The sequence below is a fragment of the Mustelus asterias genome, chromosome 14 (genome assembly GCF_964213995.1).
Source record: "Mustelus asterias chromosome 14, sMusAst1.hap1.1, whole genome shotgun sequence".
NCBI classification, from domain to species: domain Eukaryota; kingdom Metazoa; phylum Chordata; class Chondrichthyes; order Carcharhiniformes; family Triakidae; genus Mustelus; species Mustelus asterias.
Genome location: NC_135814.1, coordinates 66,815,048 through 66,842,908, shown reverse-complemented (window position 1 = coordinate 66,842,908; position 27,861 = coordinate 66,815,048). Strand labels below are relative to the sequence as shown.

The following is a 27,861-nucleotide window of genomic DNA, read 5'->3' as shown; positions in this document are numbered from 1 at the left end:
TTTTTCTTACTGTTGAATCTTCTTCCATTACCCTTTAAAGTGGCGCGGTAAAAAAAAATATTTTGCTTGTTTCCCATCTAGCAATTTTGACAATCGTCTTAAACCTGTACTTTCTGGTTGCTGATCTTCCTGTTGGGTTTCTCTTTATTTACTCTCATGAGGGGCTTTGATCAGGCTTTTGATTGGGGAAGTATAACACTGAGGAAAACCAAGTCATTTTGTCACTATGATGTTTCAAAGTGATGTACACCGACACTGTCTAAGTTAAATTCCAGGAGTTCCCACACTGCTACCAGGGCTCACAACAATTTGCCCTTGTCTTTCTTAAGAGAAATTTAAGTAATAATATGAAAGGAATAGAATGGTGGCCGGAATTCACTGGCCATTCATGCCCCACTGCCGCTGCTAGCAAGAACAGAGAATTTTGCACTCTCCATTCACTGCAGTGGGACTGGAGAATCCTAGTTGCAGATGAGGTTGGAGAATCTGGTCCAATATGTTGATATGGGACTCGATTTTACCATCTCACTGCACCCGACAAACAGCACAGCGTGCCGCGAAACTAGCGTGCAATGCTAAAAATCCAATTCACGCCCGGCGCCAAATGGTTTCCGATCTTCCCAGCCGCTTCCGAGTGATGCGAAGCATTTTGCACCCAGAAAGGGCTCGAGACTCATGAGCATGAAATTGACTGGATTTCAATATCATTAGCAAGCTCAGCGTGCACGCTTCCCCCATGCAGGAAACTTCCCACCTCTCCGGCGATACGTCATGTTGGCGCGAATCATCACTGGCGAGCTGGTCACACTGGGGGGCTCGGAGGCCATTGAAGTGGCTGGTCAACAGCACAGCACTAGCAGGGTGCACTGAAATGTACCCCCTGCTAGTGCCCACCAGACACCCCAAAAGTCGACATCAGGCACCCTGGCAGTGGACATCAGGCACTGCTGGTGTTCTAAGACAATGCCAGGAGGGTGAGGCCTGGGTGGGGCAATGACGGGGGTGGGGGTATGCAGCGGGGCTATACAGGGGGTCATGCAGAAGTGGATCGCGAAGGGAGTCATGACGGGGGCTGGCATGTCGGGGTCAGCCAGGGGACCCATCGGGAGGGCCATGATGCCCAGATGCAGACGACCCGTGTCAGGGCTGGGGGGAGAAAAGGTTGCTGATGAAGTGGGTACTGATGTGTGGGATGGGAGGAGGTCTCCCAGTGCACCATGAGATTGGGGCACCGTTGCGAAATGGCCAAGCATCCTGAAGCCGGTTTCACCAGCGTGTTTAGGCCCCACAGCCCCACGACCAGCGCTCAGTTCCCAACTCTCCAAAGAAATAACTGAGTGTTGAAAGACGGTGATGCAGAGTGTGCCTGAGAGAGCAGCGCAGTTCACCCCATTTTTATCACGGTTAGGACACTTAGAAAGTTTGGGGGAAAATTCCAACCATGAAGTAAGGTGGGAGGAAGCTCATGCTGAACATGCCTCAACACAGACTGGTCGAATGACATGTTTCTGTGATGTAAATATTGATTCCCTGTAAACTAACCAAGGTTAACCAAACTTATAGTCATAAAGATAGTGCACTATTTTTTTAAAAAACGGGAATGAAATTATACTTGTCACAGTACTAAACTTGGGAAAAATGGCAGCAAATAATCGCAATGGATTACCATATTTCTTACAGCATTTTAAACATTCCTTTCTTTTCTCAGAGACAAGCAACAGCTGTGATAGTACTTGGGATGGGTGGCTATGCTGGGAAGATACTCCTCCAGGGACAGTGGCCATCCAGCATTGCCCAGACTATTTCCAAGACTTTGATCCATCAGGTATGGGCAATATATTGCTTTGTCTTTCCTAGCTGCAGTAATCCTGGCTCAAAACTTCAAGCAATCATCCGGTTCAAAGACTCCTCACCTATGCTTGTCTTCGCTGATGTTCGCAACAGTTGCACCGTATATTTCCCTTACAAACGTATCCCTAGAAATTCGGTGCTGCGACATATTTGACCTGATTGAAGTATTTTTAAATCACTGAGCGAATCACGGAAAAGACCAAATCATGTTGAGGAATCCAGTTGGCTCAATTTGGAAGTGCAGAAGGAGACCATTTGGCCCATCGAGTCTGCACCGACTACCATCCCACCCAGACCCTATCCCCATAACCCCATGCATTTACCCTAGCTAGCCCCTAGACACTGAGGGGCAATTTAGCATGGCCAATCAACCTAACTTGCACATTTTTGGACTGTGGGAGGAAACTGGAACACCCGGAGGAAAACCCATGCAGACATGGGGAGAATGTGCAAACTCCACACAGACAGTGACCCAAGCCAGGGATCGAACCAGGGTCCCTGGTGCTGTAAAGGAGCAGTGCTAATCACTGTGCCACCCAGACTTGCATTTATGTCACACTTTTCACCACTGCCAGACATGTCAAAGTGCTTTACAGCGAATTCAATACTTTCTGAAGTGTGGTCACTATAATAATGTAGGAAACATGACAGCTAATTTATGCACAGGAATCTCTCAGTAGCGGCATTATGATAATGACCAGATTATCTGATTTTGGGATGTTGATTGAGAATAGGAATTGGAACCCGACATAACTCCCTGCATTTTTTCAAGATAGTGCCACAGGATTTTTTTACATCCACCTAAGCAGCTTGATGGGCCCTTCTTTAATGTTTGTTTTATTCATGGGACACGGGTGTCGTTGGCTGGCCAGTATTTTATTGCCCATCCCTAGTTGCCCTTGAACTGAGTGGCTTGCTAGGCTATTTCAGAGGGCTGTTGAGAGTTAACCACATTGCTGTGGCTTTGGAGTCACATGTAGGCCAGACCAGGTAAGGACAGCAGATTTTCTTCTCTAAAGGACCATTAGTGAACCAGATGAATGACACATTTGAAAGATGGTGGCTAAAATTTGCTGTCGTATGTTCAACCCTGGCTGCCAGCAAGAATGGAGAATTAGGCGCTCAGCCAAAATGCCATTCACTGCAGCGGGACTGGAGAATCCCAGCTGCAGGCAAGGTCGGAGGATTCCGGCAATTTCGCTGACAATGCAGCACTCCCTCAGTACTGCAGAATCAGTGCAGATTATTGTGCTCAAGCGCTAGAATGGAACTTGAATCTGGAACCTTGTAACTCAGAAACAAGTGTGCAACCAATTGAGCCACAAGTGCAGAAATATCATAAGACACTATAGCAGAGTTTTGTGACCCACATGTTGGCCTCTGGTGTGATTGCAGGACTCACCATTTATTATTGAGATGCCCTTCTAAAACAAGATGAGGCCTGGCATTTCACAGTCCACAGCAGCTTCCAGGGGCACTTCAGTGAAGTAGTCTTTTCAGACTCTCATCACTCCCTGTATGGTTAGTCAAATTTGAACAGGCCACACTTCATTGCTGGCCTGAATTTTCCAGCAACCTTAATTTTCTGATGTAGGAAAAATTGAATGTGCATTTGGGGTTAGGGCTGCACTGATTTTTGCAATGTTAGCCAAGCCTGTCATTCTCTTATCTTCCCGTGTACAGCAGGATGACTGACCTAGTTCACAAATCCAACAAACGACACTCAATCTACAAGGTTTATAGTTTCCCAATTCCCACCACCAGCATTGTGGTCTCTGCCACTTGGGGAAAACTTTGTCATTATCATAGCACACCTAGCCATAGCACACCTAGCCTGAGTCAATGTGTCTCTCTCTCTCCCTCTGAGGCAAGTGAACACTCAAATGCTGTACAGTTAGCATGCTAAGAGCAAATTAAACTCTTCAGTGAGCAAATATCTTTTAGAGCTGTGCAGGTACTGAACGTTGGCACTCTGTGTCCTTGCCCATTCTCTAGCCCTGTATTCTCCTCTAGCCTACAATCCTCTAGTGCTCTTCCAGTTCCAGCCCCTTGCACAAATCCAATTTTCAGTGTTCCATTACACTGCTTCAGTAATTTAGACCCTAAACTCTGGAATTCCCTCTCTAAATCTCTCTGCCTTGCCACCCCACTATCCTCGTTCCATTTGTCATTCTTTAATGATCATGAAGGCATCAATCACTCAAAAGGAACTGTGTAAATGTGTTTTGGGTCAATTTATTAAGACAAGACACATGAGAACACATACATATGGATAAAAAACTTGAAGACATCAGAAGCAGGGCTGCTGTGTTCTGCTCATAGGCTCGATCACACTTCATTCTTTTTCTCTCATGATGGTGTACTGCTATCCCTTAAAGGCAATATATTACAACAACATTTTGACCCCTTTGGCCAAGCTTCTGGTAATGTTATTCTAATACTTTTATGTGACTTGGTGCCAAACTTTGTTTGGTGCCGTTCCTGTGAAGTGCCTTGAGATACCTTTACTATGTCAAGCGTGCTAATAGAAATACAAGTTGTTGTTCTTTACCCTTCTTTCACCTAAAATATCTGTAATTAAATACACTTTTCCGGTAATTAAATACCTCTAAAGTGGGCCAGAATGATTTACAAGTTTTGATTTGCATCCGAGGTCATACCGCCGTGGTCAGCTACAATGTAATTCTTGCACATCACATTGAAACTAGAGGAGCAAAGAAGCGTGCACCAGAGGAAGTGATCCAATTTCCTGAACATTTCAGTCATAAATAGTTATTTGCTGACAAATGTTGTTCTGGATACTTAGAATCATAGCTGACTGAAGTCGAGCCTATAATTGTAAAACTGGTGCATTGCCACCTTATTGTTACTTGCCAAGTATACTCTAATAACGTTACGAGAGGTAACATTTAAGAATTCTCAACACAAGTCCAATTCATGCTCATAAGGAGATAAATAGGAACAGGATTAGCCATCCAAACTTGTTATTTAATTCAATAAGATGATGTTTGACCTCCATTTGTCTAACTAACACCATTATTCCTTGATTTCCATAGTAGCCAAAGTTCTGTTAACATATTTATGTATAAAATTATGTGATTGGGAATTCAGAGCTCTCTGTGTTCGAAAAATTCCATAGATTCACAGCCCTTTTGAATGAAGAAATTAGTTTTTGTCTCAGTCCTAAATAGCCAAACTCTTATTCTGAAATTGTTTCTCTTAGTTGATTAACAAGAGAGTGAAAGGTTATCGGTAAGTGGAAATGTGGGATTGAAGATACAAGCAGATCAACCATGATCTTATTGAATGGCGAAGCAGGTTTGAGGGGTTGAGTGGCCAACTCCTGCATCTAATTCCTATGTTCCTAGTGCTATGTTCCTCAAACAGGGGAAATATTTTCTCAGCATCTACACTGTCAAGCCACGTAAGAATTTTTTTGTGTTTCATTGAGCTAGATCTCATTTTTATTAAACTCTACGGAGCATAGGCCTGGTTCACTCACCTCCAAAAAGGGAAATAAAATATATTGTACATTTGAAAGCTACTCAAAAAAACTATACAAAGTGTGCCAGGACATAATTTCCGAGGCTGGAATTTTCTGACTGTTCACACTGACGGGATTGATTGGTCTCGCTGATAGCTGGCGCTCGCTACGGGTTTTCCAGCAGCATGGGGGTGCAGTCAATGAGAAATCCTACCGACAGTGGCAGGATCAGAATATCCCATCACCAGCAAACGGTGTGCCACCTCCTGCCACGAGAAACACACTGCGGGGTGGCCAGAAAATCCCTCCTATCCTCCATATCTTAGTTAACTGTTGAGAAGTTGGAACTCAGTAAATATTAATTAGAACCACAAATGCTGCTTGCTGTAGGAAGGTCAAAGGGACAAAACTTCTTCATTGATTAAATACCATTAGGAAACAAAACAAATATGGGAAGATGGAAACAAAGACCATTCAACACTGGTGACTCTTTCCTTGAGTGTATTTAGAAATTCAGATTGAATCTATGATTAACATCGAATTCAAGCTAAATAAATAATTATGATGTGTGTTTTATGCAAGTTTCGCATACATTCAGTGTTAGATTTTCAAAGACTTATCCAGAGGAAGAACACCATCCAAGCAATCATAGTTTGTTTATTTAAACCCATGTTGCTAGTTATGAGTGTACTCACCTTGATGATTATACTGTTCTTTTAATACTACAACAAAAGTTGCACTGTGGCAGAAAATATAACATGATGACAATTGAAAGTCAAGTTTGAATTACTTTAACACATCTGTAATCTAAGACTATTGATTTTATTTCTAACTAGGAACATTTGGTAAGTCCTAAAAGAGGTAATAATACAACTCAGAATTATCAGTTAACGAGATATGAACTTAAAGTAGTCTAGGGCAGACAGGTTACTGAATGACCATACTATCCCTGATTATATAAGAGCATCATCTGAGCCTGAAAACAAATTTATACAGGAATAATGTTAGTTTCCTCATATTTGTGTTTTTGTTATAATTGAGCTGTGTTATTGGTGCCCCCCTGTTCACAGTCAACTTCAACTGGCCAACAAGAAATCATGCTTACTAGAAATTCAACTTTTGGGCTCCTGTTTTTAAAATACGAGTAAAAAGCTTTTTTTAAAGAGTGGAACAGTTGAGTAGAACTGCTACTTGGAATAAATTGTAAAATCAATACGCACAAAAAAAATCGGTTCTTTAAAAATGTCTATAACAACAGATTTCCAACTTAGCAAAAGTCACTACATTTAAATGTAGATCATTTAGTGAAGTGCTTTGATGTGCTTCAACATGAGATGGTGCTATATAAATGCAGCCACTGCAACATTATTAAGGATTGGTTGGAAATTGGGACAATTATAGCCATTTAGATTATGATCTGTTCATTTTCACTTTTTGTGAATAGGCTGTGACTCATGCCAAGGCATGTGTTCTGTGACTTTGGGCCATTGTTGGACGATTAATATAGGTCCCTCTGTGCCGGCGGGAGTATCCTGCATCTGGGGAGAATAAATGTGGATGTAATCTATTTTTATAAGTTGACTTTAACAAACTGCACATCCTCATTTTAGCTGTAAACAGTCCCTCATGCTGTAGGCTTGCATGTTGATTAAGATTAGATCCCAGCCCTCCATCCTGGTAAAATTATTTGTATGCTCAATGTGGTCCTGCAAAAGGTTTTGTTATGTATGACCTTTCTTACTTTGTTGAAAAGTATTTATTCTGTTTTTTTAAAAATAGAAAAAGCTGTAAAGATATGCGATGAAAGTGGAAATTGGTTTCGCCACCCACTGAGTAACAGGACATGGACAAACTACACTTATTGTAATGCATATACAAAGGAAAAGTTAAAGGTATAATTTATGATTACAATTTGTTAACAGTGCAACTACAAAATACATATCAGCCAATCTTATTCCTAGTTGACAATCAATAATTTCAAATTCCTGTTTTCTCCCTAAAACAGACAGCGTTGAACTTATTATACTTGGCAGTGATTGGGCATGGATTGTCAGTGGCTTCATTGCTGATTTCTCTTGGCATATTCTTTTATTTCAAGTAAGTATTGAACAATCATTACCTGCTCCACTGAAGGTCAGTGGAGGCAAGGTTTTCACCCATTTGTTAGTTTGTTTGTAAACAATATATTTCAAAAAGCGAATGGGCAATTTTAACAAATCTTGGTACATAGATTTATGGCCCAAAGAAAAATTAATTGGCAAAGTTACAAATCTGGATCCTGGATTTTTTTAAAAGGATCCGTTAATATTGGTAGATTGAGAAAATTGACTTTTTTTGTTAGAATGTTGTGTGTTGTTTTATTTGGAATGATTAGGATGTTGTTTTTTGTTTTAGAATGTTATGGATTATTTCAATTGCTGTAGTGGTATTTGTCATTGCTGTCAAAATGTGAGCAGAGCTTTCAGAGCAGGTTGTTGGATGTGGATTGGCCTGAAGTCTCCTCAGTGAGATGGAAGGTCTTAAAAAGATCGCTGTATTTCAGCTTTATAGTTACAGAAAACCAATCAGGCAGAGAAAAACTCGAAGGAAAAACTAATTGTATATTTCAGTTAACATAGAGGCATGCGCTCTACTGAATGCTTATTGTTTCATGTTACTGACAAAATGTGCCTTATATGGATGCTAATTGAGGTTGAAGTCAGAACACACAATAATATAATGTATACAAATGACAGAATTTGTTTATATATCCAAGCATTCCATATAAATCGATAAAGCAGAGGATCATCTAGTGTAATATTGGTACTATTCAAAAATAGTTAACTTTTCTATGTAGCATGAAGTGTAACAATGTATGCCATTGTTCTATTTTGCAATTATTTAAGTAGCAATATGTGTAATACAGATACAGAAGTTTAAAAAAATCATTTGTACAATAAAGTGAACTATAATTAACGTTACTGCACAAAAAAATGCCAGTTTGTCCTTTCATGGTCCCTACAAAATGGCCTGCTGTTAAGATTTGTAAGGATTCAGAAATGTTGCTTCAGATCTATAAGGAATCCACATTCCTATATGAGGTCTGTAAAGAGTCAGAAGTGTGTTAGAACAACTTAAATTAGCAGCTATCATTAAATAAGACATAAACTATTTAATAAAACTTGACAACAGTGAGCAGGTCATTTATTTGGAGGGCCATTAATTGGCTCAGGGCAAGACTTCTGCCTCCATCTGCTGAGAAAGTCCTGCCTTGGAGAGCTGCTGACCCTTCAAATGACTAGCAATTCTCTGGTCCACCACCTTGAGCAGTAGAGTAGCCACAATGAGTGGTGCTCATCTCCCTAATGGAGATGTCATTGGAGCTGGATGGAGAGCTAAGCTGGGGTGCTTTCAACAGAACCAAGCTGGGAGACCCTGAAGTGGGAGGCAATGGGGGGGTGTTGGGGTCGGGGGGTACAGGCCAGGTGGGGAAGGGAAACCAAAGGTTACAGGACAAACATTGCAGGGGGCTGCCAATGAGCCATGGGGGATTGTTGGGGTGGGGGTGGCGGGGGGGCGGGGGGGGGGGGGAGGGGGCGGGGGCTGTGGGCATAAAGCAGGAACTTTCCTGTCAATAGCCTTAGTGGTGAAACTTGGCAGGCCTCAAACTTGGGTCAGGACTCCACCTGCCTTGGGAAAAATTATGGCGGGATCAGAAGTGGCCTCAAATGGGCATTAATCGGCCATTTAGGGGCCTAAATTGGCCCACGAGTGGGTCAGCCACAAGGCAACATGTGTAAAATTACGGTAGGTCAGGGCAGGGAGATAGGCATTACACCCAATTTTATGCTCTCTACTTGCCTCTCAATCCACCTCTAATGGAGCTAATAAATCTGCCCAGTATTCCAGTTAGTCCTGCAGAGGAAATGGTGCTATACACAAAAATATAAACCATCTTGTTGAGTTTACATGCATGTCATTAAGAACAGGCAGTGACGAGTGCTGGAACTTTGCACTTGTCACTAAATTAAAAAGAAATATATAGATGGGAAAAGATGACAGGCCAAGACCCACATTTATTTTTTTAATAATCACATCTCAATTAAGGGTCAGAAGTCACCACTCACTCCCATTGAAAACAATGATGTTGTTTATCTTAGATTTATCTGGAGACACCATTTCCTTCAACTCGATTTTCAGAGGAAGCGGAGCAGAAAATAATTTGTAAAATTCTGACAGACTTATGAAATTGATTTGTTTTCTGTTGTCTGCTGAGTTGAAACAAAATATATTTTCAGATGATGACTTAGATCCCATTGTGGCCCCTAGCATTGAAGGAAAGAAACACTATCTCAGCAATATAAATGTTCTGCTCTTTATTGCAGACTCCGTTATTGCAAATTGTGATCTTAGCACATTTTACTCTAGTCCTAGCTGACCCTCTTATAACCATTAAGCAAGCTTAACCCTCAACAAGAGGAACCCTGTGAGTTTGGCTGATAGGGCTTGACTTAATTATTTTACCATTAATTTTGGTTTGGTCCTTAAACTGTCTTTTATGCATATTTAGCAGAGTGCCACAAGGATAAAAACCACAGGTTTTTGAGTAAGGTAAAGCAGTTTTAGCAAATAGGCAGCTTTTGATAGTGTTTGAGGTAGGTAGAGACAAGGTCAGCGACACATGAGGACACAGATTTTGAATTCAGTCCATGGGCAAGGAACTAATGAAGATCGAGGGAGGAGTAACAGGGGATCTTCATTTTGTGTGGAACAGGACATAGGTGTGGGGTTACAAATGAGTTCTCATTTATAGATGGTGAAGGGGCCAGGAGAATCATTAGAAAGGGGCTGGGAGAATCACAAACCGTTTGGCGCCGGGTGCATGCTATTCTCTGGAATCGGCGTGATCTGCTCCAGGCGTGGCGAGGTCAGAGAATCGCCCCACAGTACATCCCTTAGTGTCAGATCGAACACATTACTGAGGCTGCTCACCAATGGATTGAACATGAGGAAATACTGCGCAGGAGATACATTCAGAGGCTAGGATGTGGTGTTCTTAACAGAACTGAGAAGTATAGATAAGTCCTTTTGATGGAAAATAAACTTAGATAGAATCATCAGGGCTGTCAGGTATATGTCGGCTGTTGTTAGCTTGAGTGCAAAATGAACAATTTTATTTTATTACCAGCACTCATAGCACAACAGCATTATTTGAAATGATTTCTTTATCATCTAGGGAAGTAATTTATTTCCTTTTTGTTCTTTTATAGGAGTTTAAGTTGCCAGAGGATAACGCTTCATAAAAATCTATTCTTCTCATTTGTTTGCAACTCCATCATCACCATCATCTGGCTAACAGCTGTGGCAAAAAATCAGAAACTTGTCGCAAGTGATCCAGTGAGTATTCATTTGACTATTGCTGTGAATTACAGTTATTCCTGGTGTACAAATAAATTTAATACCTGGGTGAAGGGGACAGCCTGCAAAGTGCTTGTAAGACAACCACATAGAGCATTCAACTGCTTTAGCTTTTCATTAAGGCATTGGTGCCTCAGAGGAAGATTAAAGAGTGGATTTCCATGAGACTGATGCCATTGGGCAGATGGTAGGCAGTACTGTTTTCATGGCTAGGCCACACTTTCAGACTCTGGTGAGCTGCTCAGATAGCTATACCTGCTCACTGATTGTGAGGAACAGAGGTCCGGTGGCTCCATTGTGGAGACCAGCCACCGCAGGTAGTTAAACAGCAGAGAAGGGATTCTGGAGCAGGATTGTGAGGAGCATGTATCACGGGGGAGGTTTATCGTGGGATCAGAAGGAGCATTAAAGCCGGCTCCCCCACCAATAAAAAAATGATTCAGCAGTTTTACCTTACCAATTTTGATCAGCCTGCAGCCATCCTTGGGGGACAGCTGGTTGGACCATTCAACACTTTGATGACTGTGGCTATTTCTGGGAGTCCCATTGGGATTAAGTCCCAATTAGGCAGTCTACAGGCTGCATTTGGGGTTGCTGGCTTCATTGGGTTAATTTCCCATTGGACCTCTTAGTGCAGAGCAGATGTTCCACCTTCATTAGCAGCTAGCCTGTGAGAAGTTGGCAGCTCTCCGGTGCTGGCAGTTACACTGGGAACAGTTCTGCAGTGGGGCCTAGTAGAAGGATTGTCACTGGAGCCCTGTATCAAGGTGAGTGGGGGGGGGCTTGCCTTGGTGAGGGATGTCCTGGCAATGGGGATAGAAAGAGTCACTGTCAAGGACAGGGTGATGGCTTCCTGAGGGTCCCTCTCTTGCTGCTGGGTCCTTCCATTGGGTTCAGGATGGCCAAGAAGGAAGAACACTCACCCCATCCTCCTCAATCGGTTAGCAGGCATACCCACCACGTTTTACATGACATAGCCCTTTACATTGGTGGGATGTAAAGCCTCAGTTGGCCTTTGGACGGGAAGGCCATCCTGAATCCATCCACTGTGGACTTAAACTGGGGAGCGTTGGGATGGTGACATGGCTTCCATCCCTTCTCTTCCCACCCCATTACATTCCCTCCACCTCCCAACCCATTTTTGAGGGTGGGGTAGGAGGTGGTGGAGCATTAACTTACAGCACAGAATGAGGCCACTCAGCACGTCACACCTATGTGGGTCTTTGAAAGGACAGACAAGCTTAGTCCCACATCCCACCAAAATCCCGTAAATTCCTCATTTTCAAGTACCTTTTAAAATTATTTATGGAAGCAGCTTCCACCATCTTTTCAGACAGAGCCTCCCAGATTCCACAGCTCTGAATTAAAGCACTCCTCCTCAGCCTTCCTCTAGAACCTTTTCCAGTGGTTTTGAATCTATGACCTCGAGTTATTGACCCAGTCACCAGAGGCGAGCTAAATATTTTTTTCCCTATTGACTCCATCAAAACGCTTCATCATCTTGAAAAATCTCGATTAGCTCAACTCTTTAAGGAGAACAGTGGTTAACACTGCTGCCTCACAGCACCAGGGGCCCGGGTTCAATTCCGTCCTTCGGCCACTGTCTGTGCAGAGTTTGCACGTTCTCCCTTTGTCTGTGTAGGTTTCCTCCAGTGATCCGGTTTTTTCCCATGCTCCAAAGTTGTGAGGGTTATGTTGATTGGCCATGCTAAACTTTCTCTTAGTGTCAGAGGGATTAGCAGAGTAAATACATGGGGTTACAGGGATAGAACCTGGATGGGATTGTTGTCGGTGCAGACTCGATGGGCTGAATGGCCTCCTTCTTCACTATAGGGATTCTATGGATTCTATGGAATTTCCAGCTTTTTCTCAGAATTGAAATTCCTCCACGCTGGTAACATTCCTGCGAATGTCGTGCGTACTGTTCCTAAGGCCTTGCCATATTATCTGAAGTGTACTGCCCAGATTTCTCCACAATACTTCGGCTAAGACCTAACCTATGATTTGAAAAGTTCCGCAGTGACTAGCCTGTTGCTATACTGTGTGATTGGGTCCTTCAATGCGATTCAGTCTGCAAACATGTTTGTCTATTCTGAAGTTGCTAATTTCATTTTGGAGCAAGACAGATATCACAAAAAGCACATCCAACTAATTTACTTATGGAGAGAATATTTACTTTTAAAGGGAATCGTATCTGCAGCAAGGTTAAGATCAGCTTTCATTATCATGCTGATGAAACGTTCTTTGAATATGGTGCTGATAAACAGAGCAAGAATAAGGATATCACAGTTTTTAAAAAATTAGTTGACTGAAAACTGCAGAGCAAGTTTGGACGGCATGGTGGCACAGTGGTTAACACTGCTGCCTCACAGCACCAGGGACCCAGGTTTAATTCCGGCCTTGGGTCACTGTGCAGAGTTTGCATGTTCTCCCTGTGTCTGCGTGGGTTTCCTCCCACAGTCCAAAGATATGTGGGTTAGGTTGATTGGCCATGCTAAATCACCTCTTAGTGTCAGGGGATTAGTTAGGGTAAATATGTGGGGTTACAGGAATAGGGCGTGGGTGGGTTTGTGGTTGGTGCAGGCTCAATGGGCCGAATGGCCTCCTTCTGCACTGTAGGGATTCTATGATTCAATGTGATAGATGATTTGATCATCGGTAGCTGTACCCATCCTTATTATTTTTCATCCGTTTTACTCCATGCAAAGTAGTGAATTAATATACTATTAACTACCTTTGGTACAATTCTAGATTTACTCCACTGGGTCAAACAACTGTTTTGATATCTAGCCTCTTTTGTAGATTGTCTACTGAAAATGCATTCAAACAAATTTTCAGCCAACTAAAGCTATTTCAGCTCTAGTACAAAAATTATTTCAGATTTTCCTCAGTTTATCAGCAATTATTCACGGAATTCCTTTCATCAGCCACTGCACTTTGCATTGGAAATGAATAGTCATCTTCATTGTGCTGACAGATAGAATTCCTTTCTCAGAAAATAAGATTCTCTTTTAAGTAAATGTTTTCCGAGGCTTTTATACTTGTAGTAATGTTCATCTTGTGGTCCCAATCTGAAATTAGCACATCCAAATTACATAAGAACAGTCTGCAAGCTGCGTCACATCAAATGACATTAATAGGACATTATAAATGACCATTCAACCCACTAGACCTGTGTTGGCTCTTTAAAAAAGCTACTTAATTAGTCCCACTCCCTTGCTCCTTCCAGAAAACCATGCTTTCCTCTTCTCGAACGTGTCCATATCTCTTAAAAAGGTTACTACAGCAGAGTCGTTTGTTTCATGTTTTTTCAAAAATCCTCACGCAGCCTTTAAATTGCTGGTTAGAGGTCAAGACTAATAACAGCATTTTAACTTCAGTAATTCCGGGCACAGTTGAGATTCTATGAAATGTCACCCTAAAGCTGACAGCGGGTCCAAGAACAATGCTTGCCAGTTAAGTGAAGGAAAGCAGGTCTGAGCAGGCTGTGACTCTTTTCTTGAGAACATCAGAGGCTGAGAGTTGATCTGATATGAGACTTTCAAATTTGATGGGCCCCAGGGTAGGGAAGATGAAGATGGGCTCGAATTTAATTCTGTTCAAGTGCATGGGTTGGGAGACCAAAAGTAGGAACCATAAAAGCATCATTGATAAATCCAACAAAGAGTTCCTCAGAAACATTTTTACCCGAGAGTGATGAGAATATGAAATTTGCCACCACATGGGATAGGTGGTGCAAATTACATAAATGAATTTAAGGGGAATCTCAAAAAATACAGGGGAGAAATAATGGAATGTTATGTTGATGAATAGAAATAAGGGCCGCGATTCTCCCATCATGACCCGCAACCTTTCTGTTGGGTTGGGGTGGGAGATGCGCGTCTCCGGCCTTGTCCAGGGATTTGCGCATGCGCTGGGAATGCATGCGCATCTCCCAGAGCTGACGAACAGTCGCCGGTCAGACCATGCTGGAAACCGGTAGGAAGGCAGGTAATTCATTTAAATCTTTTTTTAATATGTTTTAAATATGTATATGAGTTAATTATCAGGACCTTTCAGGTCCCGATTGAATCTCCCATCCCGCCAGGAGTACTTCATTCCAGCGGGATTTAGACTAGCTCGCCACGTTTGGGGAACAAGCAGGGGACCCCGCCGGAATGAAGGGGGTGCAATCCGGGCCCCCCAGGGGGTCGGGTGGTGGGGGTCGTGCCCCCTGGGCATGGGCACCTTGTCAGTGCTAGCCTGTGCCCCCTGACATTGCCCAAGGCGCAAAGTGCCCATGCCCAGGGGGCACCTTGGCACTTCGGGCATTGGGCAGTGCCAAGGGGGTGGGGCTTATTGTGGGCAGGGCCTAGGGGTGATCAGTGGGGGTGAGGGGTCCCGCTGCCACTCTGCAATCAGGATCGGTCTGGGCTGGAGGGAGGCCTGCGATTGGGACAGACTGGGGGAGGGGGGGGGGCGGTGGTCTGCTGGGAGGGCCTGCCTCCTGGGTGGGGTCTGACCCGGGAGGGGGGGGGGTCAGCAGAGTGGGGTCTGCCAGGGTGAGGGGGTGGGGGGATCGCCACTGCTGGGGGTGGTGGGCTGGACATCGGGGTGCTCCAGGGCAGGGGGGTCAGGGCTGTCCCGGGAATTGCTGTTGGTGCCGCAATCGGGCTGTGGGGGCAGCTGGAGGGGCAGCACTGCGGGGGTCCCGGGCTGGCCAGCGATCGGGCTGGCCAACAAATGGGGAGACTGACAGATCGGGACCACTGCGCATGTGCAGAGTTCCAGAACTGTCAAACTCCGGCGCGAATAGGCCCCACCCCCTAGGTTTTTAATGACATTCATGACTGGGACCTCCGCATTGCACAGAGTGCAGAGATTCAGGTGAGAAGCTGAACTGACAAAACAGTCGGGATTTAGAACAGTTCACCCACCAATTCAACACTTTTGGGAGAATCACGGCAAGATGGGAGAAGGCTCGTGTGGAGCATAGACAACAGCACTGACCTGTTGGGCTAAATGCCCTAATTGAAAATTTCTATGTAACGTTGAACTTATTTCCAACACCCTTACAGGCAACAGATCAGAACAACTTACATAGTAAAATTAGTTTTCCTCATCTTCCCTGTGGTTGTTTCACCAGTTATCTCATTACCAATTGCTTGAGAAATTTCAGTTTACTGTTTTTTATTCAGGGTTGTAAACTGTGTCTGAATGAGTCAATGGGGCTGGATCTTATCTTCCTAAATGGATGCATAGAGTAGGGCAATCTCCTGGCTCCTCACACCTGCCTTGGTGAAGGTGCCACCAGTAGTGGGACCGTCATTCCCGGTGGTGATATTGGGACTGGTGAGGAGGTGGGGGGAGAGTGGGGGAGGGCGGGGGGGCGGGGGGGGGGGGGGGGTGGTGGGGGTGGTTGGAGAGGAGAGGGGGAGGAGGGGCAGGGTATGGGGCGGAGGTGTCTGATGGAGTGTGCCTCCACACACATATCAGAGGAGGGCACAAGGACTGCCATTTGGGGGTAGACTGGTTAAAAGGCCCACATCAGTTATTTGAAACTTTGTCCAAGTTATTTTGTTAAATATTAGGCCCTCTATCCTTCACTACCCCCTCAGACGTTCGCCAACCCAGTCCATATGCCCATATATGCCAATTCATGCCAAACCATAACCCCTCAGTGTCAAGGTCCCTTATAATCTCTGTACCAATTTAATACCAACTCATAATTCCTACACACCACCCTATGCCATTATATTCTCTATCCCAACTCACCCAGTATGGGTAGACCTCAGGAGCCATGCTGTGATGAAATGAAACCAAGTTCTTAATATCTTCACTATAGTAAAGAAAAAGTCATTCATCACTGCCCATTTGATACATCTGACTCCCCTGAAGTGCCTAATCCCCAATAACATTTATATTCATAACCCCACATAAAAGACAGATAGTCCTTTAACAATCTTGTGAAGCTGTCAGTCACACTGTGAACTTAGAGCCCCCCTCATTTCCACCCCTACTATGATAATGATAGTTTGTGGAACAAGTCAAGTTTTAATGATAGCTTTTAGGGTTATGTCAACAAACAGCTGTTAAAATTGCAAGCACAGATTTTTAACAACTCATAGACAGAAGGCATATTTTTCAGTTTCAAAGGGCAAACTATTTAAATAGCTTTACAGCTTTACAGTCTACAGACCTTGGCTGCACTTCCTGAGAATTTGCTGTTCTAAAAATTAATAATCCATCGAGTGCAGCATAAGGCGCTTGCTGTCGAAAAAATGGGGTCTGTTTGAATTCAGTTAAAATGGCCCCGCTGAGTTCAGGATTCCCATACATGGGAGTCAGGTCAGATCCCTTCCTCCCACCAATGAAAATAGGAGTTGTTGGAAATGGTGGTTGCACTTCAGGATCTGAGTCATTTCAAATGTTTCTCAAAGTCTCCATGACTCCATGAAAATCTAGGCCCGATTTACCCAAGGGAGTATCTGCTGAACATATTTATATATATTCTTTCATTAAAACCAGCACAAACAGTTTTGTAACATGTTATTAAAGGGTTAATATTGAATCAGCAATTTTGGCACAATGCAGGACAAAGATAGGAAGGCAATAAATTCAAATCCAGTCAAGAAATGACTGATTTTGATGGAAACATTGGATTTAAAATGCTTTCTCAGTGTTATTCTCCAAACAATATTTCCTCTTCCAGAAAGAAAAATCGATGTGCTTGTGCAGTGTTCTGTTGCGCATAGGGAGAGATCATTTCTTGAGAACATGAACTTTTACATCTTTGGCATAGGCCTGTTTTCTGTCGTTATTGGCACTCTACTTATTAATGTGGTCATGGACTGATAACGGTGCTTGATCTATTTATAGTATATATTATTTGTAGTTCTTTAAATACCACATATTTTTATTTCCTTTTATAATATAAATAAATATTATATTCTGTGTATTTTTGGTGGAGCATTATTTTTAAGTGCGCACAAGCCACATTTATAAATGCCATTACTGGAAACGATACTTCCATTTTTTCCATGATCCATGGTTAACTTCATTCAACCTAATCAAGAATTGCTTTGACGTGTTTCGAGGCTGCAGGGAAATGTGGAGAAGCAGTGGGATACATTTACCTGCTGTTTGCTCAGGTTGTCCTCTTCATCTAATTGAGCTGCACAGTTAATTACATAACATTTTCTGATTTTGGCGCCATGTAATGAACTATGACCCACTGCATTACATTACCTAATTATAAATCAAGAATTATTGCCTGAATAGCACTGGATGGTTCCTATCCTCGCAGCTTTCTCTGAATAAAATGACACACTGCAAACTTCTATATTTAGTGCCAGAGTGAAACCTGACTTTGGTCCTCAAAGTTCTCATCGTTTCAGAACCAGCTCTGGCTGCCCAGCATTTATTGCCCATTCCTAGTTGCCCTTGAGAAGGTTGAGCTGCCTTCTTGAAACACTGCAGTCCACATGCTGTGGGTTGACCCACAATGCCATTAGGGAAGGAATTCCAGGATTTTGACCCAGCGACTGCAAAGGAACAGTGATATTCTTCCAGGTCAGGATGGTGAGTGGCTTAGAGGGGAACTTGCAGGTGGTAGTGTTCCCATGTGCCCTTGTCCTTCTCGATGGAAGGGGTTGTGGGTTTGGACAGCGCTGTCTAAGGATCTTTGGTGAATTTCTGCAGTGCATCTTGTAGATAGTACACACTGCTACCACTGAGCATCAGTGGTGGAAGGAGTGGATGTTTGTGGATGTGGTGCCAATCAAGCGGGCTGCTTTGTCCTGGATGGTGTCAAGCTTCTTGACTGTTGTTGGAGCTGCACCCATCCAGGCAAGTGGAGAGTATTCCATCACACTCCTGACTTGTGCCTTGTAAATGGTGAGCAGCCTTTGGGAACTCAGGAGATGGGTTACTTGCCACAGTATTCCTCTGACCTGCTCTTGGAACCACTGTGGTGAGTCCAGTTGACTTTCTGGTCAATGGTAACCCCAAGGATGTTGACAGTGGGGGATTCAGTGATGGTAATGTCATTAAACGTCAAGGGGCGGTGGTTAGAGTGTTTCTTATTGGTGATGGTCATCGCCTGGCATTTGTGTGGCGCGAATGTTACTTTGCACTTGTCAGCCCAAGTCTGGATATTGTGCACTCTGAGGCACCCCTGCAGTCTCACTGCAAATTTTATCCCTTGTTTTTTTCAGATCAGCTGTAAAGTATCCCAGTTTCTTCAATTGTACTTGATGGGCTGCAATTACTTCTGGATGTTGTGCGAAGGCATTTATCTTCATACGCTGATTGTTGTTGCTGTGTTTGCTGAGAAACAACACTTGCTGTGGTATTATCTTCTTGGATGGGGTATGTATTTTATAAAGCACAGCACTGTGTTGAAGTGACTCATTCAGTGTTGGCCCCTTATAATATTTCAAATGCAGCAATTCATTTTTGCATTGTAGGAATGTTTGTGGAATGTGTTTGCAAATTTTGGTTGAGTACCAGTAGTATTAAGACAAATCCTGCCATTTTGAGAATGATCATGTTGAATTGAAATTAGATACCAACTCACTTAATGCTAGTAATAACCAAATTACGAAGCATAAATTAAGATCGTAAGCAAGGGGAAGTGATAGTTCAAAATTTATGTTTTGGTTGAAGGCCTTCTCATTTCTATGCATGCGAAGGAGTGGAGATTATTCCAGAGAAAAAACAATGAAGATAAGTGGCAGAAAATTTCAAGCTTTCAACAGTAGGGAGTGATTACCTGATTGTCTCAACTCATGAATTCATTATTTTATCTGGCTGCCAAATTGTTCAGACTTAGTTCAAAGGGTGAGTTAAAAATGTTTGGTTAAAGTTACCAGGCAGTCACAGCAAGGAAAATTTTCACCCTGGATGGATTTTGATTGACAGAGTGCCCTGGCCCGATGCCCCATGTTCCCGACAGGAAGCCCATCCATGGGCCAGGCCTTGTTAGTCAGCAATGGCTGGAAAACAGGTATCCCAGAGGAACACTTCAGCTTTCAGCAGCCATAATATTGGGTGGATGAGTCAGCACCCATGCTGGAAGAAGTTGGTTCATGAGAGGAATTGCTCTTAGGGTGGGAGTTTTTGGAGGTGGAGGAAAGGACAGAGTGTTGGTGGAACCCAGAGTGGCAGCGCTCAGATTGATTGGACTAGTGGATACCAGTGAATCTCACCTGGTGTGAGGGGCAGAGAGCAGCCCCACTTTAGTTGGATTGCCACCTATTGTTGGGCACATGTTCTGCCCAATATTATACTGAAGTGACAAACAGGGCCCAATGTATGTCCTAGGATCTGGATTAGCATTTTAAAGGACCTAATGCCTGAGACAGGCTGGTGTTTGTTAGGGCTGGGGGACACAGAAATCAGTAAGAGTTTTAACAACACCAGGTTAAAGTCCAACAGGTTTATTTGGTCGCAAATACCATTTGCTTTCGGAGCGCTGCTCCTTCGTCAGATGGAGTGGAAATGTTTGCTACCGAATAAACCTGTTGGACTTTAACCTGGTGTTGTTAAAACTCTTACTGTGTTCACCCCAGTCCAATGCCGGCATCTCCACATCATGGACACAGAAATGTCAGGAATTGGGCTGTATGTCTTTATCCATAATTTCCTGACCAATACTGCTGCTTCTCTGAAAGGCATAAATCCACTTGGTACTTGCTATGGCATCACCTTTGATCAGTTGCCACCACACCTGCGTTTGTCAGTTGTACCTGGAATCAAAGCTGACTGAGACTCTGAGGAACAAGACAGCAAAGCCTATTCAAGCAAATGTTCACTTTCCTCATTGATGTCCATTCTACATTCGAGGAAATGGGTCATGAGCCGTTTCTATGGGAACTCTGTCATTGTATCCAGTGGCATTTCTGAAGGTTAATGAGTTGGACAGTGCTCTATTAACTTTACATTACGCATAGGAAACAGCTGTCTGCCAAATACAACTTGCACAGAACAGTATTAGCAAAAACAATCTGGGTTCAGCCAAATATCAACAATGTGGGAAGCAATGACCACTTATCCTAATTAATGTTTTATTTTACAGGATTCCCACTTATTCCTGCCACAATACATGCAATAGCCAGAAGCTTATATTACAATGATAAGTAAGTGGTTTGTTTGTGTGAACCTCTCTTTCTCTCCCCCTCTCTCTTTTTATATATTATATAAATAAAGTATATATATTTCAGCAAAATTACTATACATTATTATTCTTTAAAGTAACAGTGAACTTACCTCCTAAATATTGTCTTTTCTACACAGTTGCTGGATTAGTTCTGAAACACATCTGCTGTACATAATTCATGGCCCTATTTGCGCTGCCTTACTGGTAAGTTTAAATTACATTTAAGTACACTCTATTTAAATGGATTGAGCAAAATAAAGGAGCTTGACTATCACATATATTGAGTAACTGTCAGCCTGATAACTTGTTTACAAAAGCTGAACTGACACCTGTTTTTTATTTCCATAGGTAAACTTGTTTTTCTTACTGAATATTGTCCGTGTCCTTATAACAAAGTTAAAAGTCACACACAGAACGGAGTCAAACCTTTACATGAAGGCGGTCAGGGCTACCCTGATATTAGTTCCATTGCTTGGGATCCAGTTTGTGCTGGTCCCATGGAAGCCAGAAGGCCGAGTAGCTGAAGAGGTCTATGACTATGTGATGCATATTTTAATGCATTATCAGGTAAAGTTTATTTTTAACTTGTGTGGCACACAAGCAGGTTGTGAAATGGATAAATTTCCAATTAAATAATGCAACCATTTGAGGAGCATTTGAGCACAGTGCAAGCATTACTATTTTATCCTTTAATATTGCTGATTTAGAGGTAGACTTTTAAGGTAAGCTCTAGCTATCTTCATTTATGAGCTGTTCATCAATGTCTACCACATTTTCAAATGAAAAAGATTGATCAAACTCTTTAATTAATCCATGAAAGCAAAAGAGAAAATGCTGGAAAATCTCAGCAGGTCTGGCAGCATCTGTAAGGAGAGAAAAGAGCTGACGTTACGAGTCCAGAAGATCCTTTGTCAAAGCTAAAAGGCATAGAAAGTGGGAGATATTTATACTGCAGGGTGAGGGAATGAAAGATGAGTCATAGCCACAGAAACCAGGGAAACCAGTTAATAGCTGTCCACAGATAGAGTAAAGGGTGTGAATGACCAAACGGCAGAGAAGCTAAAATGAAGATGTTGGGGGGCTGGGGGGGGTGGGGGGGGGGGGGGGGGTGCGGGGGGGTGTGGGGGGGAGGAAAATGGATGGGACAGAGGTAAGATTTAGAAAAGGAGAAGCAAAGGGGGAGAAAAGGGAAAGGAAGGGATATAAAGTAGGGGAAAATAGTGGGAAGAAAAATGAAGAAAGACAATAAAGAAATAAAAGGTAGAGAACAATAAAAATTAAATAAAATAATCTCGAAACGTCAGCTCTTTTCTCTCCTTACAGATGCTACCAGACCTGCTGAGATTTTCCAGCATTTTCTCTTTTGGTCTTTAATTAATCAACTATGTGGAGAATTTGGTGCTCAAACAAGTCTCCGCTCACTGCAGCGGGACTGGTGAATCCCGCTGGCGTGAACAGCTGGATAATTCTGGCCAATGTTGCAATATATCCTAAACATAAAGATGAGGGGTGGGGGGGAAGGAAAACATGGGTAATGTTGGCATTGCACTTATTATGTTGCCATTGTCTCTAACAGTTGGATAATTTCATTGGAAATTTTCTCACCATATTTTATCATCATATGGTACAATTGATTTCTATCAAGCATTGATCTGTACTCGTGTAGCATAGTGAGGTAAGGCTCGAACTCTGGTCAGTGAATTAACAAAGGTTTATTAACAGAATAACTATACACGTGACAGAGCAAGGAAAAAGGTCTTAAACTCCACAGGCCCAAAACTTCTACTCCTGGAACAAAGTCTGAATAAGTCCCCAACTAGGCTCCTGATTGGACCAATAGGTCACATGACTCTTTTTGGGCACCTCCCCTTAAAGGGCTACTAAATCACAGTGTGTAAACAGGAAAATTTCCGACTGGTTCAGCCAGAATTTCAATTTGGTTATGGGCAGTCCTAATTTGGAACTTCTATCTTTCATCAGCAAATAATCCCCCACTTTGATGCAGGTGAGCACAATTTTAGAAAAGTTTTAAAGACCTCAGATTTTGTTTTTTCTGATTGAGTTTACTAGTAAGATTATGTTACCTTGTAAATATTTTATTTGTTTTGTTGAATTTATCACTAACAGTGATATTCTGTACAGTTCTTGTCGATTAAAAACTGACAAGTGTAGTTCATTAAGAGTGCCAATCACTCATTTTGTTCTAAGTTGCTGATGTACAGTTACTTGATTACGAGCTACCATTTAGTTACATATTTAACTATGCATTCTTTTTGTGTGAATCTAGATGATCACCACCCTCCTTTATAACCTCACTTTGTGAATATTTTACAGCCTCGCGCATCCCGAAACCATAAAATCCCACCCAAGGTCAAAGGACCTTTCCATTGTCCGCCCCTCGCCCGCTCCGATTCCCGTGACGGGCAGGATGGTAAAATTCCAGCTGTTGTCTCTGCTGAGTAGCAAATACTAAGTCTGACACAGACCAGTTGTGACCAACTGATGCAATTGCTGGGAAGTCCATTTGAAGAACGTATTTCCCTAATTTACATCAATTTTCCGTACGCCTTTCAGAATACTGGAGTACCTGACCAAGGTATTGAAGGAGGAACAGAAATAGAAAATGCTGGAAAATCTTAGCAGGTCTGACAGCATCTGTGGGGAGAGAATAGAGCCAATTTTTTGAGTCTAGATAACTTTTCGTGAGTTGAAAGCAAAGAGAATCAGCGGAGATTTATACTATGGAATGGGGGGGCGGGGGGGGGGGCGGAATGGGACAAAGGGAATGTAAATGAGGAAACAGAAGGCTGAGAAGGTGCTAGAAGGTGATCAGAATACGTGAATGGCAGAACAGAGGTGCTGATTGGATTGCGATATGTCCGTCCTTGGCCTTTTGCAATGTTCTAGTGAACCCCAATGTAAACTGGAGGAACTTCATCTTCCAATTAGGCACTTTACAGCCTTCTGGACTGAACATTGAGTTCAATAACTTCAGATCGTGATCTCTCTCCTCCATCTTCACTCCATTTCCTTTTATTTTATTTTGTTTCATCCTATTCATCCATTTTATCATCCTTCTCACCTCCATTTTTCCACTTTCTATTCCAGCTCTCCTTCTTGCCCCCCCTCCTCCCCCCCCGCCCCTCCCCAGACAACTGCCACATTCCTCAGGCAGTCCTTTGACAATGTGCACCACTGTTCTGCCATTCACGTATTCTGATCACTGAATGGACACTTTTTAGCACCTTCTCAGCCTTCTATATCTTCATTTACTCCTCCTGCCTGGTGGGATTTGCCAGTCCCACTAAAGTCAAGGTAGGTTGGGATGACCTGCCACATCCACTATCGTGAAACCTGCTGCTCCAGGGTCAGAAAATCCCACCCTTTGACTTGGCACTGGCATCTATTGATAAAACACCAGGCTATGTTTTACTGATAATTCTGTCTTTCTTTTGTAGGGCCTATTGGTGGCAACAATATTCTGCTTCTTCAATGGAGAGGTAATAGTGTTTCTCACGTTGTGATGCTGTTACATGTGATACTCAATCAAAAGCCATTTTAGGGAGCATAATTGGGGAAAGATATTGGGCTGATCTGGTCCTTTCATTCCACAGATCTTGTATATCTATTCCGTTGTAATTCCGTTTAAACCACTTATTCCTGTGATGAAATTTCTGCAAAGATTAAGCTGTTCTGACAAAAAACATTTATTAGAATGCCATTCTCCTGAAGGAAAGTATTACCCATGGCATTATCAAACTGGTGGATAATTTGGATTGGTTAGAAGTAATTGAACAGGTTCTATCTAAACAGCGTCAATTTGAGCTTCGCTTTTGATGGACTTGATCCAGTGAAGGGAGCATAAATTTGCATATACTGTAGCTGGCCTGTGAGTGTTTCAAATTTGTCATTGGAATGTGCTTGTAAATCTATCACTTGGAGGAGCAGAAATATTGGGGAAAATGACATCATTCCCCTCACAAACTTCAGAGAGAACCCCCTCAATGTTATTAGATGAAGTAATCCTAAAGCGATTGTAAATAGATCAAGCCCATTTTCTTTATGAAAGAACTATAATTTTGTCAACTAGAATCATAATATAAATTTTAATTTCCACTTCTATTGTTTAAGCATTTGGCTTACATATTACCCTCAGTTACTATATCTGGCAGTGTAATCAAATGTGGGAGTAGTTTTGTTAACAGCTGTTAATGGAGATTCAAGGTGTCCTCATGGTGCAATGACTTCTTAATATTAGAGGACACTTCTTGAAATAAAATTGTTAGCAGGAACATTTTTTTATTCTTTCATGGAACATGAGTGTCGCTGGCTGGCCAGCATTTATTGCCCATCCATAGTTGCTTTTGGAGGACAGTTGAGAGTCAACCACATTGCTGTGGCTCTGGAGTCACATGTAGGCCAGGCGAGGTAAGGACAGCAGATTTCCTTCTCTAAAGATTAGTGAACCAGATGGGTTTTTCCGACAATCCACAATGGTTTCATGGTCATCAGTAGATTCTTAATTCCAGATATTTTTCTTTGAATTCAAATTCCCCCTACTGCTGTGGTGGGATTCGAACCGAGGTCCCCAGAACATTAGCTGATCTTCTTGATTAATAGTCTAGCAATAATACCACTAAGCCATAATTTCCCGAACTGTGGATTGAATTCAGCATCTGAACTGGTCTGTTCCAATCAGAAATAAATAGACGCACCAATTTCTATGGAATTTATCTTGTAAAAATGATGGCATGACCAATAAAAAGCTAATGTGACAGACTATAATGTGAAACTCTCTCTCACTTTCTCTCTCTCTTCTTCTAACAGGTTCAAGCTATTTTAAGACGTCACTGGATGCAATACAACATTCAGTTTGGAAACAGTCTGACTCACTCAGAGGGTCTGCGTTCTACCTCTTGCACCGGAACGTCTATTACAGAAGTGCACGGAGGTCTGTATAACCATGAGCCCAATAATGAATATGTAAACGGGAAAAGTTTTCATGACATTGAAATTATCAGTCTGAAAACAGGAGACTTCTGCACCTAGGGAACTGCCAGGAGAGCCTGCTATTGTTGAAGATTTCAATGACAGTGAACTTCCTCCTTTCATTTCGATGGAAGAGTTCAGCTGAGTCTGCACTGAAAGTTATTTTCATCGTCAAACGCCACTCTGTTACTTCCCAATCACTTATTTCACATGAGATGAAGTGAAGGACATGACAAATATATCCGTGGCCTGTGACACAGTTGGAAGAAAGTAACCTCCACTGAAACAGGAGACTTGGAAATATTCTTGTATTTCTGGTCTTCAGATCACTGTCTCACATGCTGTCAGGCAGTGAAGGTAGGTGCAATAGACTCTAATTCCACAGGAAGATCGTTTTTGTCATTTTGATAAACTAATATCCTGGTTACTGTACAATCACTCACTTGTGCCAATGGAAGTCGAGTATCCTTTATCCAAAATCCTCGGGGCCGATCGTGTTTTCAGATTTCAGATCATTTTGGTTTTTGGACACCGCATGTAGGATGAAGCCTGCATACATTACAACAGCCTAAGCCTAGGCTAGCTATAGTTTAAAGTAAATATCACTGAACAATAAATACGGGGTACCTGTAGTGTCATCAGCAATTCTGCAAAATTGGTGCTAAGTGCAAACACCCAACTAGACTCGGCAGGATGGCACAGTGGCTAGCACTGCTGCCTCACAGCTCCAGGGACCTGGGTTTGATTCCCAGCTTTGGTCATTATCTGTGCAGAGTTTGCATGTTCTCCCGGTGTTTCTGTGTGGGTTTCCTCCAGGTGCTCCGGTTTCCTCCTACACTCCAAAGATGTGCGGGTTACGTTGATTGGCCATGCTAAATTGCCCCTTAGTGTCCCGGGATGCGTAGGTTAGACAGATTAGCAGGGTAACTATGTGGCGTGACATGGATAGGGCCTGGGTTGTGTTGCTGTCGGTGCAGACTCGATGGGCTGAATGGCCTCTTTCTGCACTGTAGGGATTCTATGATTCTAGACTTCCTATGCTAAAAGTCAGCGAGATTCATAAAAAGGCAGGTTTTAGATATAAGACAGAGAAAGCTGCAAAAATGCAACATCTGCAAGGGGAGAGGAAACAGAGTTAACATTTCGAGACTGCCTGACCCTTCAGAGCGTTTCAGATTTTTGGGGCAATTCCCCCAAAAGTGCTGAATTGATGGGAAAACTGTTCTAGATCACAACTGCTTTTTCAGTGCAGATTCAGACCTGAATCTCCCACACCCTGTGCAGTGCAGAGGTCACAACCGTGAATATTATTAAAAACCCAGGGGAGGAGGGGCCTATTCACGCTGGAGTCTGACAGTTCTGGAACTCTGTGCATGTGCAGTGGCCCCGATCTGTCAGTCTTCCCGTTTGCTGACCAGCTTGATGGTTAGCCAGCCCGGGACGCCTGCAGTGCTGCCCCTCCAGCCCCACTCCCCCCCTACCCCCCATGGCCCGATCGCGGCACGCACAACGATTCCCGGGCCAGCCCTGACCCCACCCCGTCCCAAAGCGCCTCGATGTCCAGCCCACCCCCCCCCCCCGGCCCCAGCAGTGGCGATCCCCCCACTCCCATCACTCTGGCAGACCCTCCCCCGCTGATTCCCCCCCCCCTCCGAGGTCAGACTCCCTCCCTCCCCAGGAGGCAGGCCCCCCGCCCCCCCGCCCCCCCCCCCCCCCCCATTCCCCGCAGCAGACCACCACCTCCCGTCCCCCAGCCAACCCTGATCACTGGCCTCCCTCCAGCCCAGACCGATCCCAATGCAGAGTGGCAGTGGGACCCCTCAACCCCACCAATCGCCCCCTAGGCCCTGCCCACAATAGGCCGCTGCCTGATGCCTAATAGACAGTGGCAAGGTGCCCCCTGGGCATGGCACTTTGCCCTTGGGCAGTGCCAGGGGCACAGGCTGGCACTGCCAGGGTGCCTATGCCCAGGGAGCACCACCCCCCCACCCCTCTGGGGGCC

The 27,861-nt window shown here is 43.4% G+C and overlaps 1 protein-coding gene across 4 annotated transcripts in view; it reads left to right on the top strand.

Moving 5' to 3' along the window:
- calcrlb (calcitonin receptor-like b) overlaps positions 1–27,464 on the top strand; it is an 88,008-nt gene extending 60,544 nt beyond the window's left edge. For all 4 annotated transcript variants that reach the window (XM_078228540.1, XM_078228538.1, XM_078228539.1 and 1 more), the window contains exons 4-13: positions 1,709–1,825; positions 7,115–7,227; positions 7,341–7,432; positions 10,585–10,711; positions 18,928–19,081; positions 20,790–20,850; positions 21,008–21,074; positions 21,219–21,437; positions 24,329–24,370; positions 25,698–27,464. In XM_078228540.1, the coding sequence (XP_078084666.1) occupies positions 1,709–1,825; positions 7,115–7,227; positions 7,341–7,432; positions 10,585–10,711; positions 18,928–19,081; positions 20,790–20,850; positions 21,008–21,074; positions 21,219–21,437; positions 24,329–24,370; positions 25,698–25,919 (1,214 nt within the window). In that variant the 3' untranslated portion in view covers positions 25,920–27,464. The remainder of the gene's footprint in view (positions 1–1,708; positions 1,826–7,114; positions 7,228–7,340; positions 7,433–10,584; positions 10,712–18,927; positions 19,082–20,789; positions 20,851–21,007; positions 21,075–21,218; positions 21,438–24,328; positions 24,371–25,697) is intronic.
- Positions 27,465–27,861: the final 397 nt, after the last annotated feature.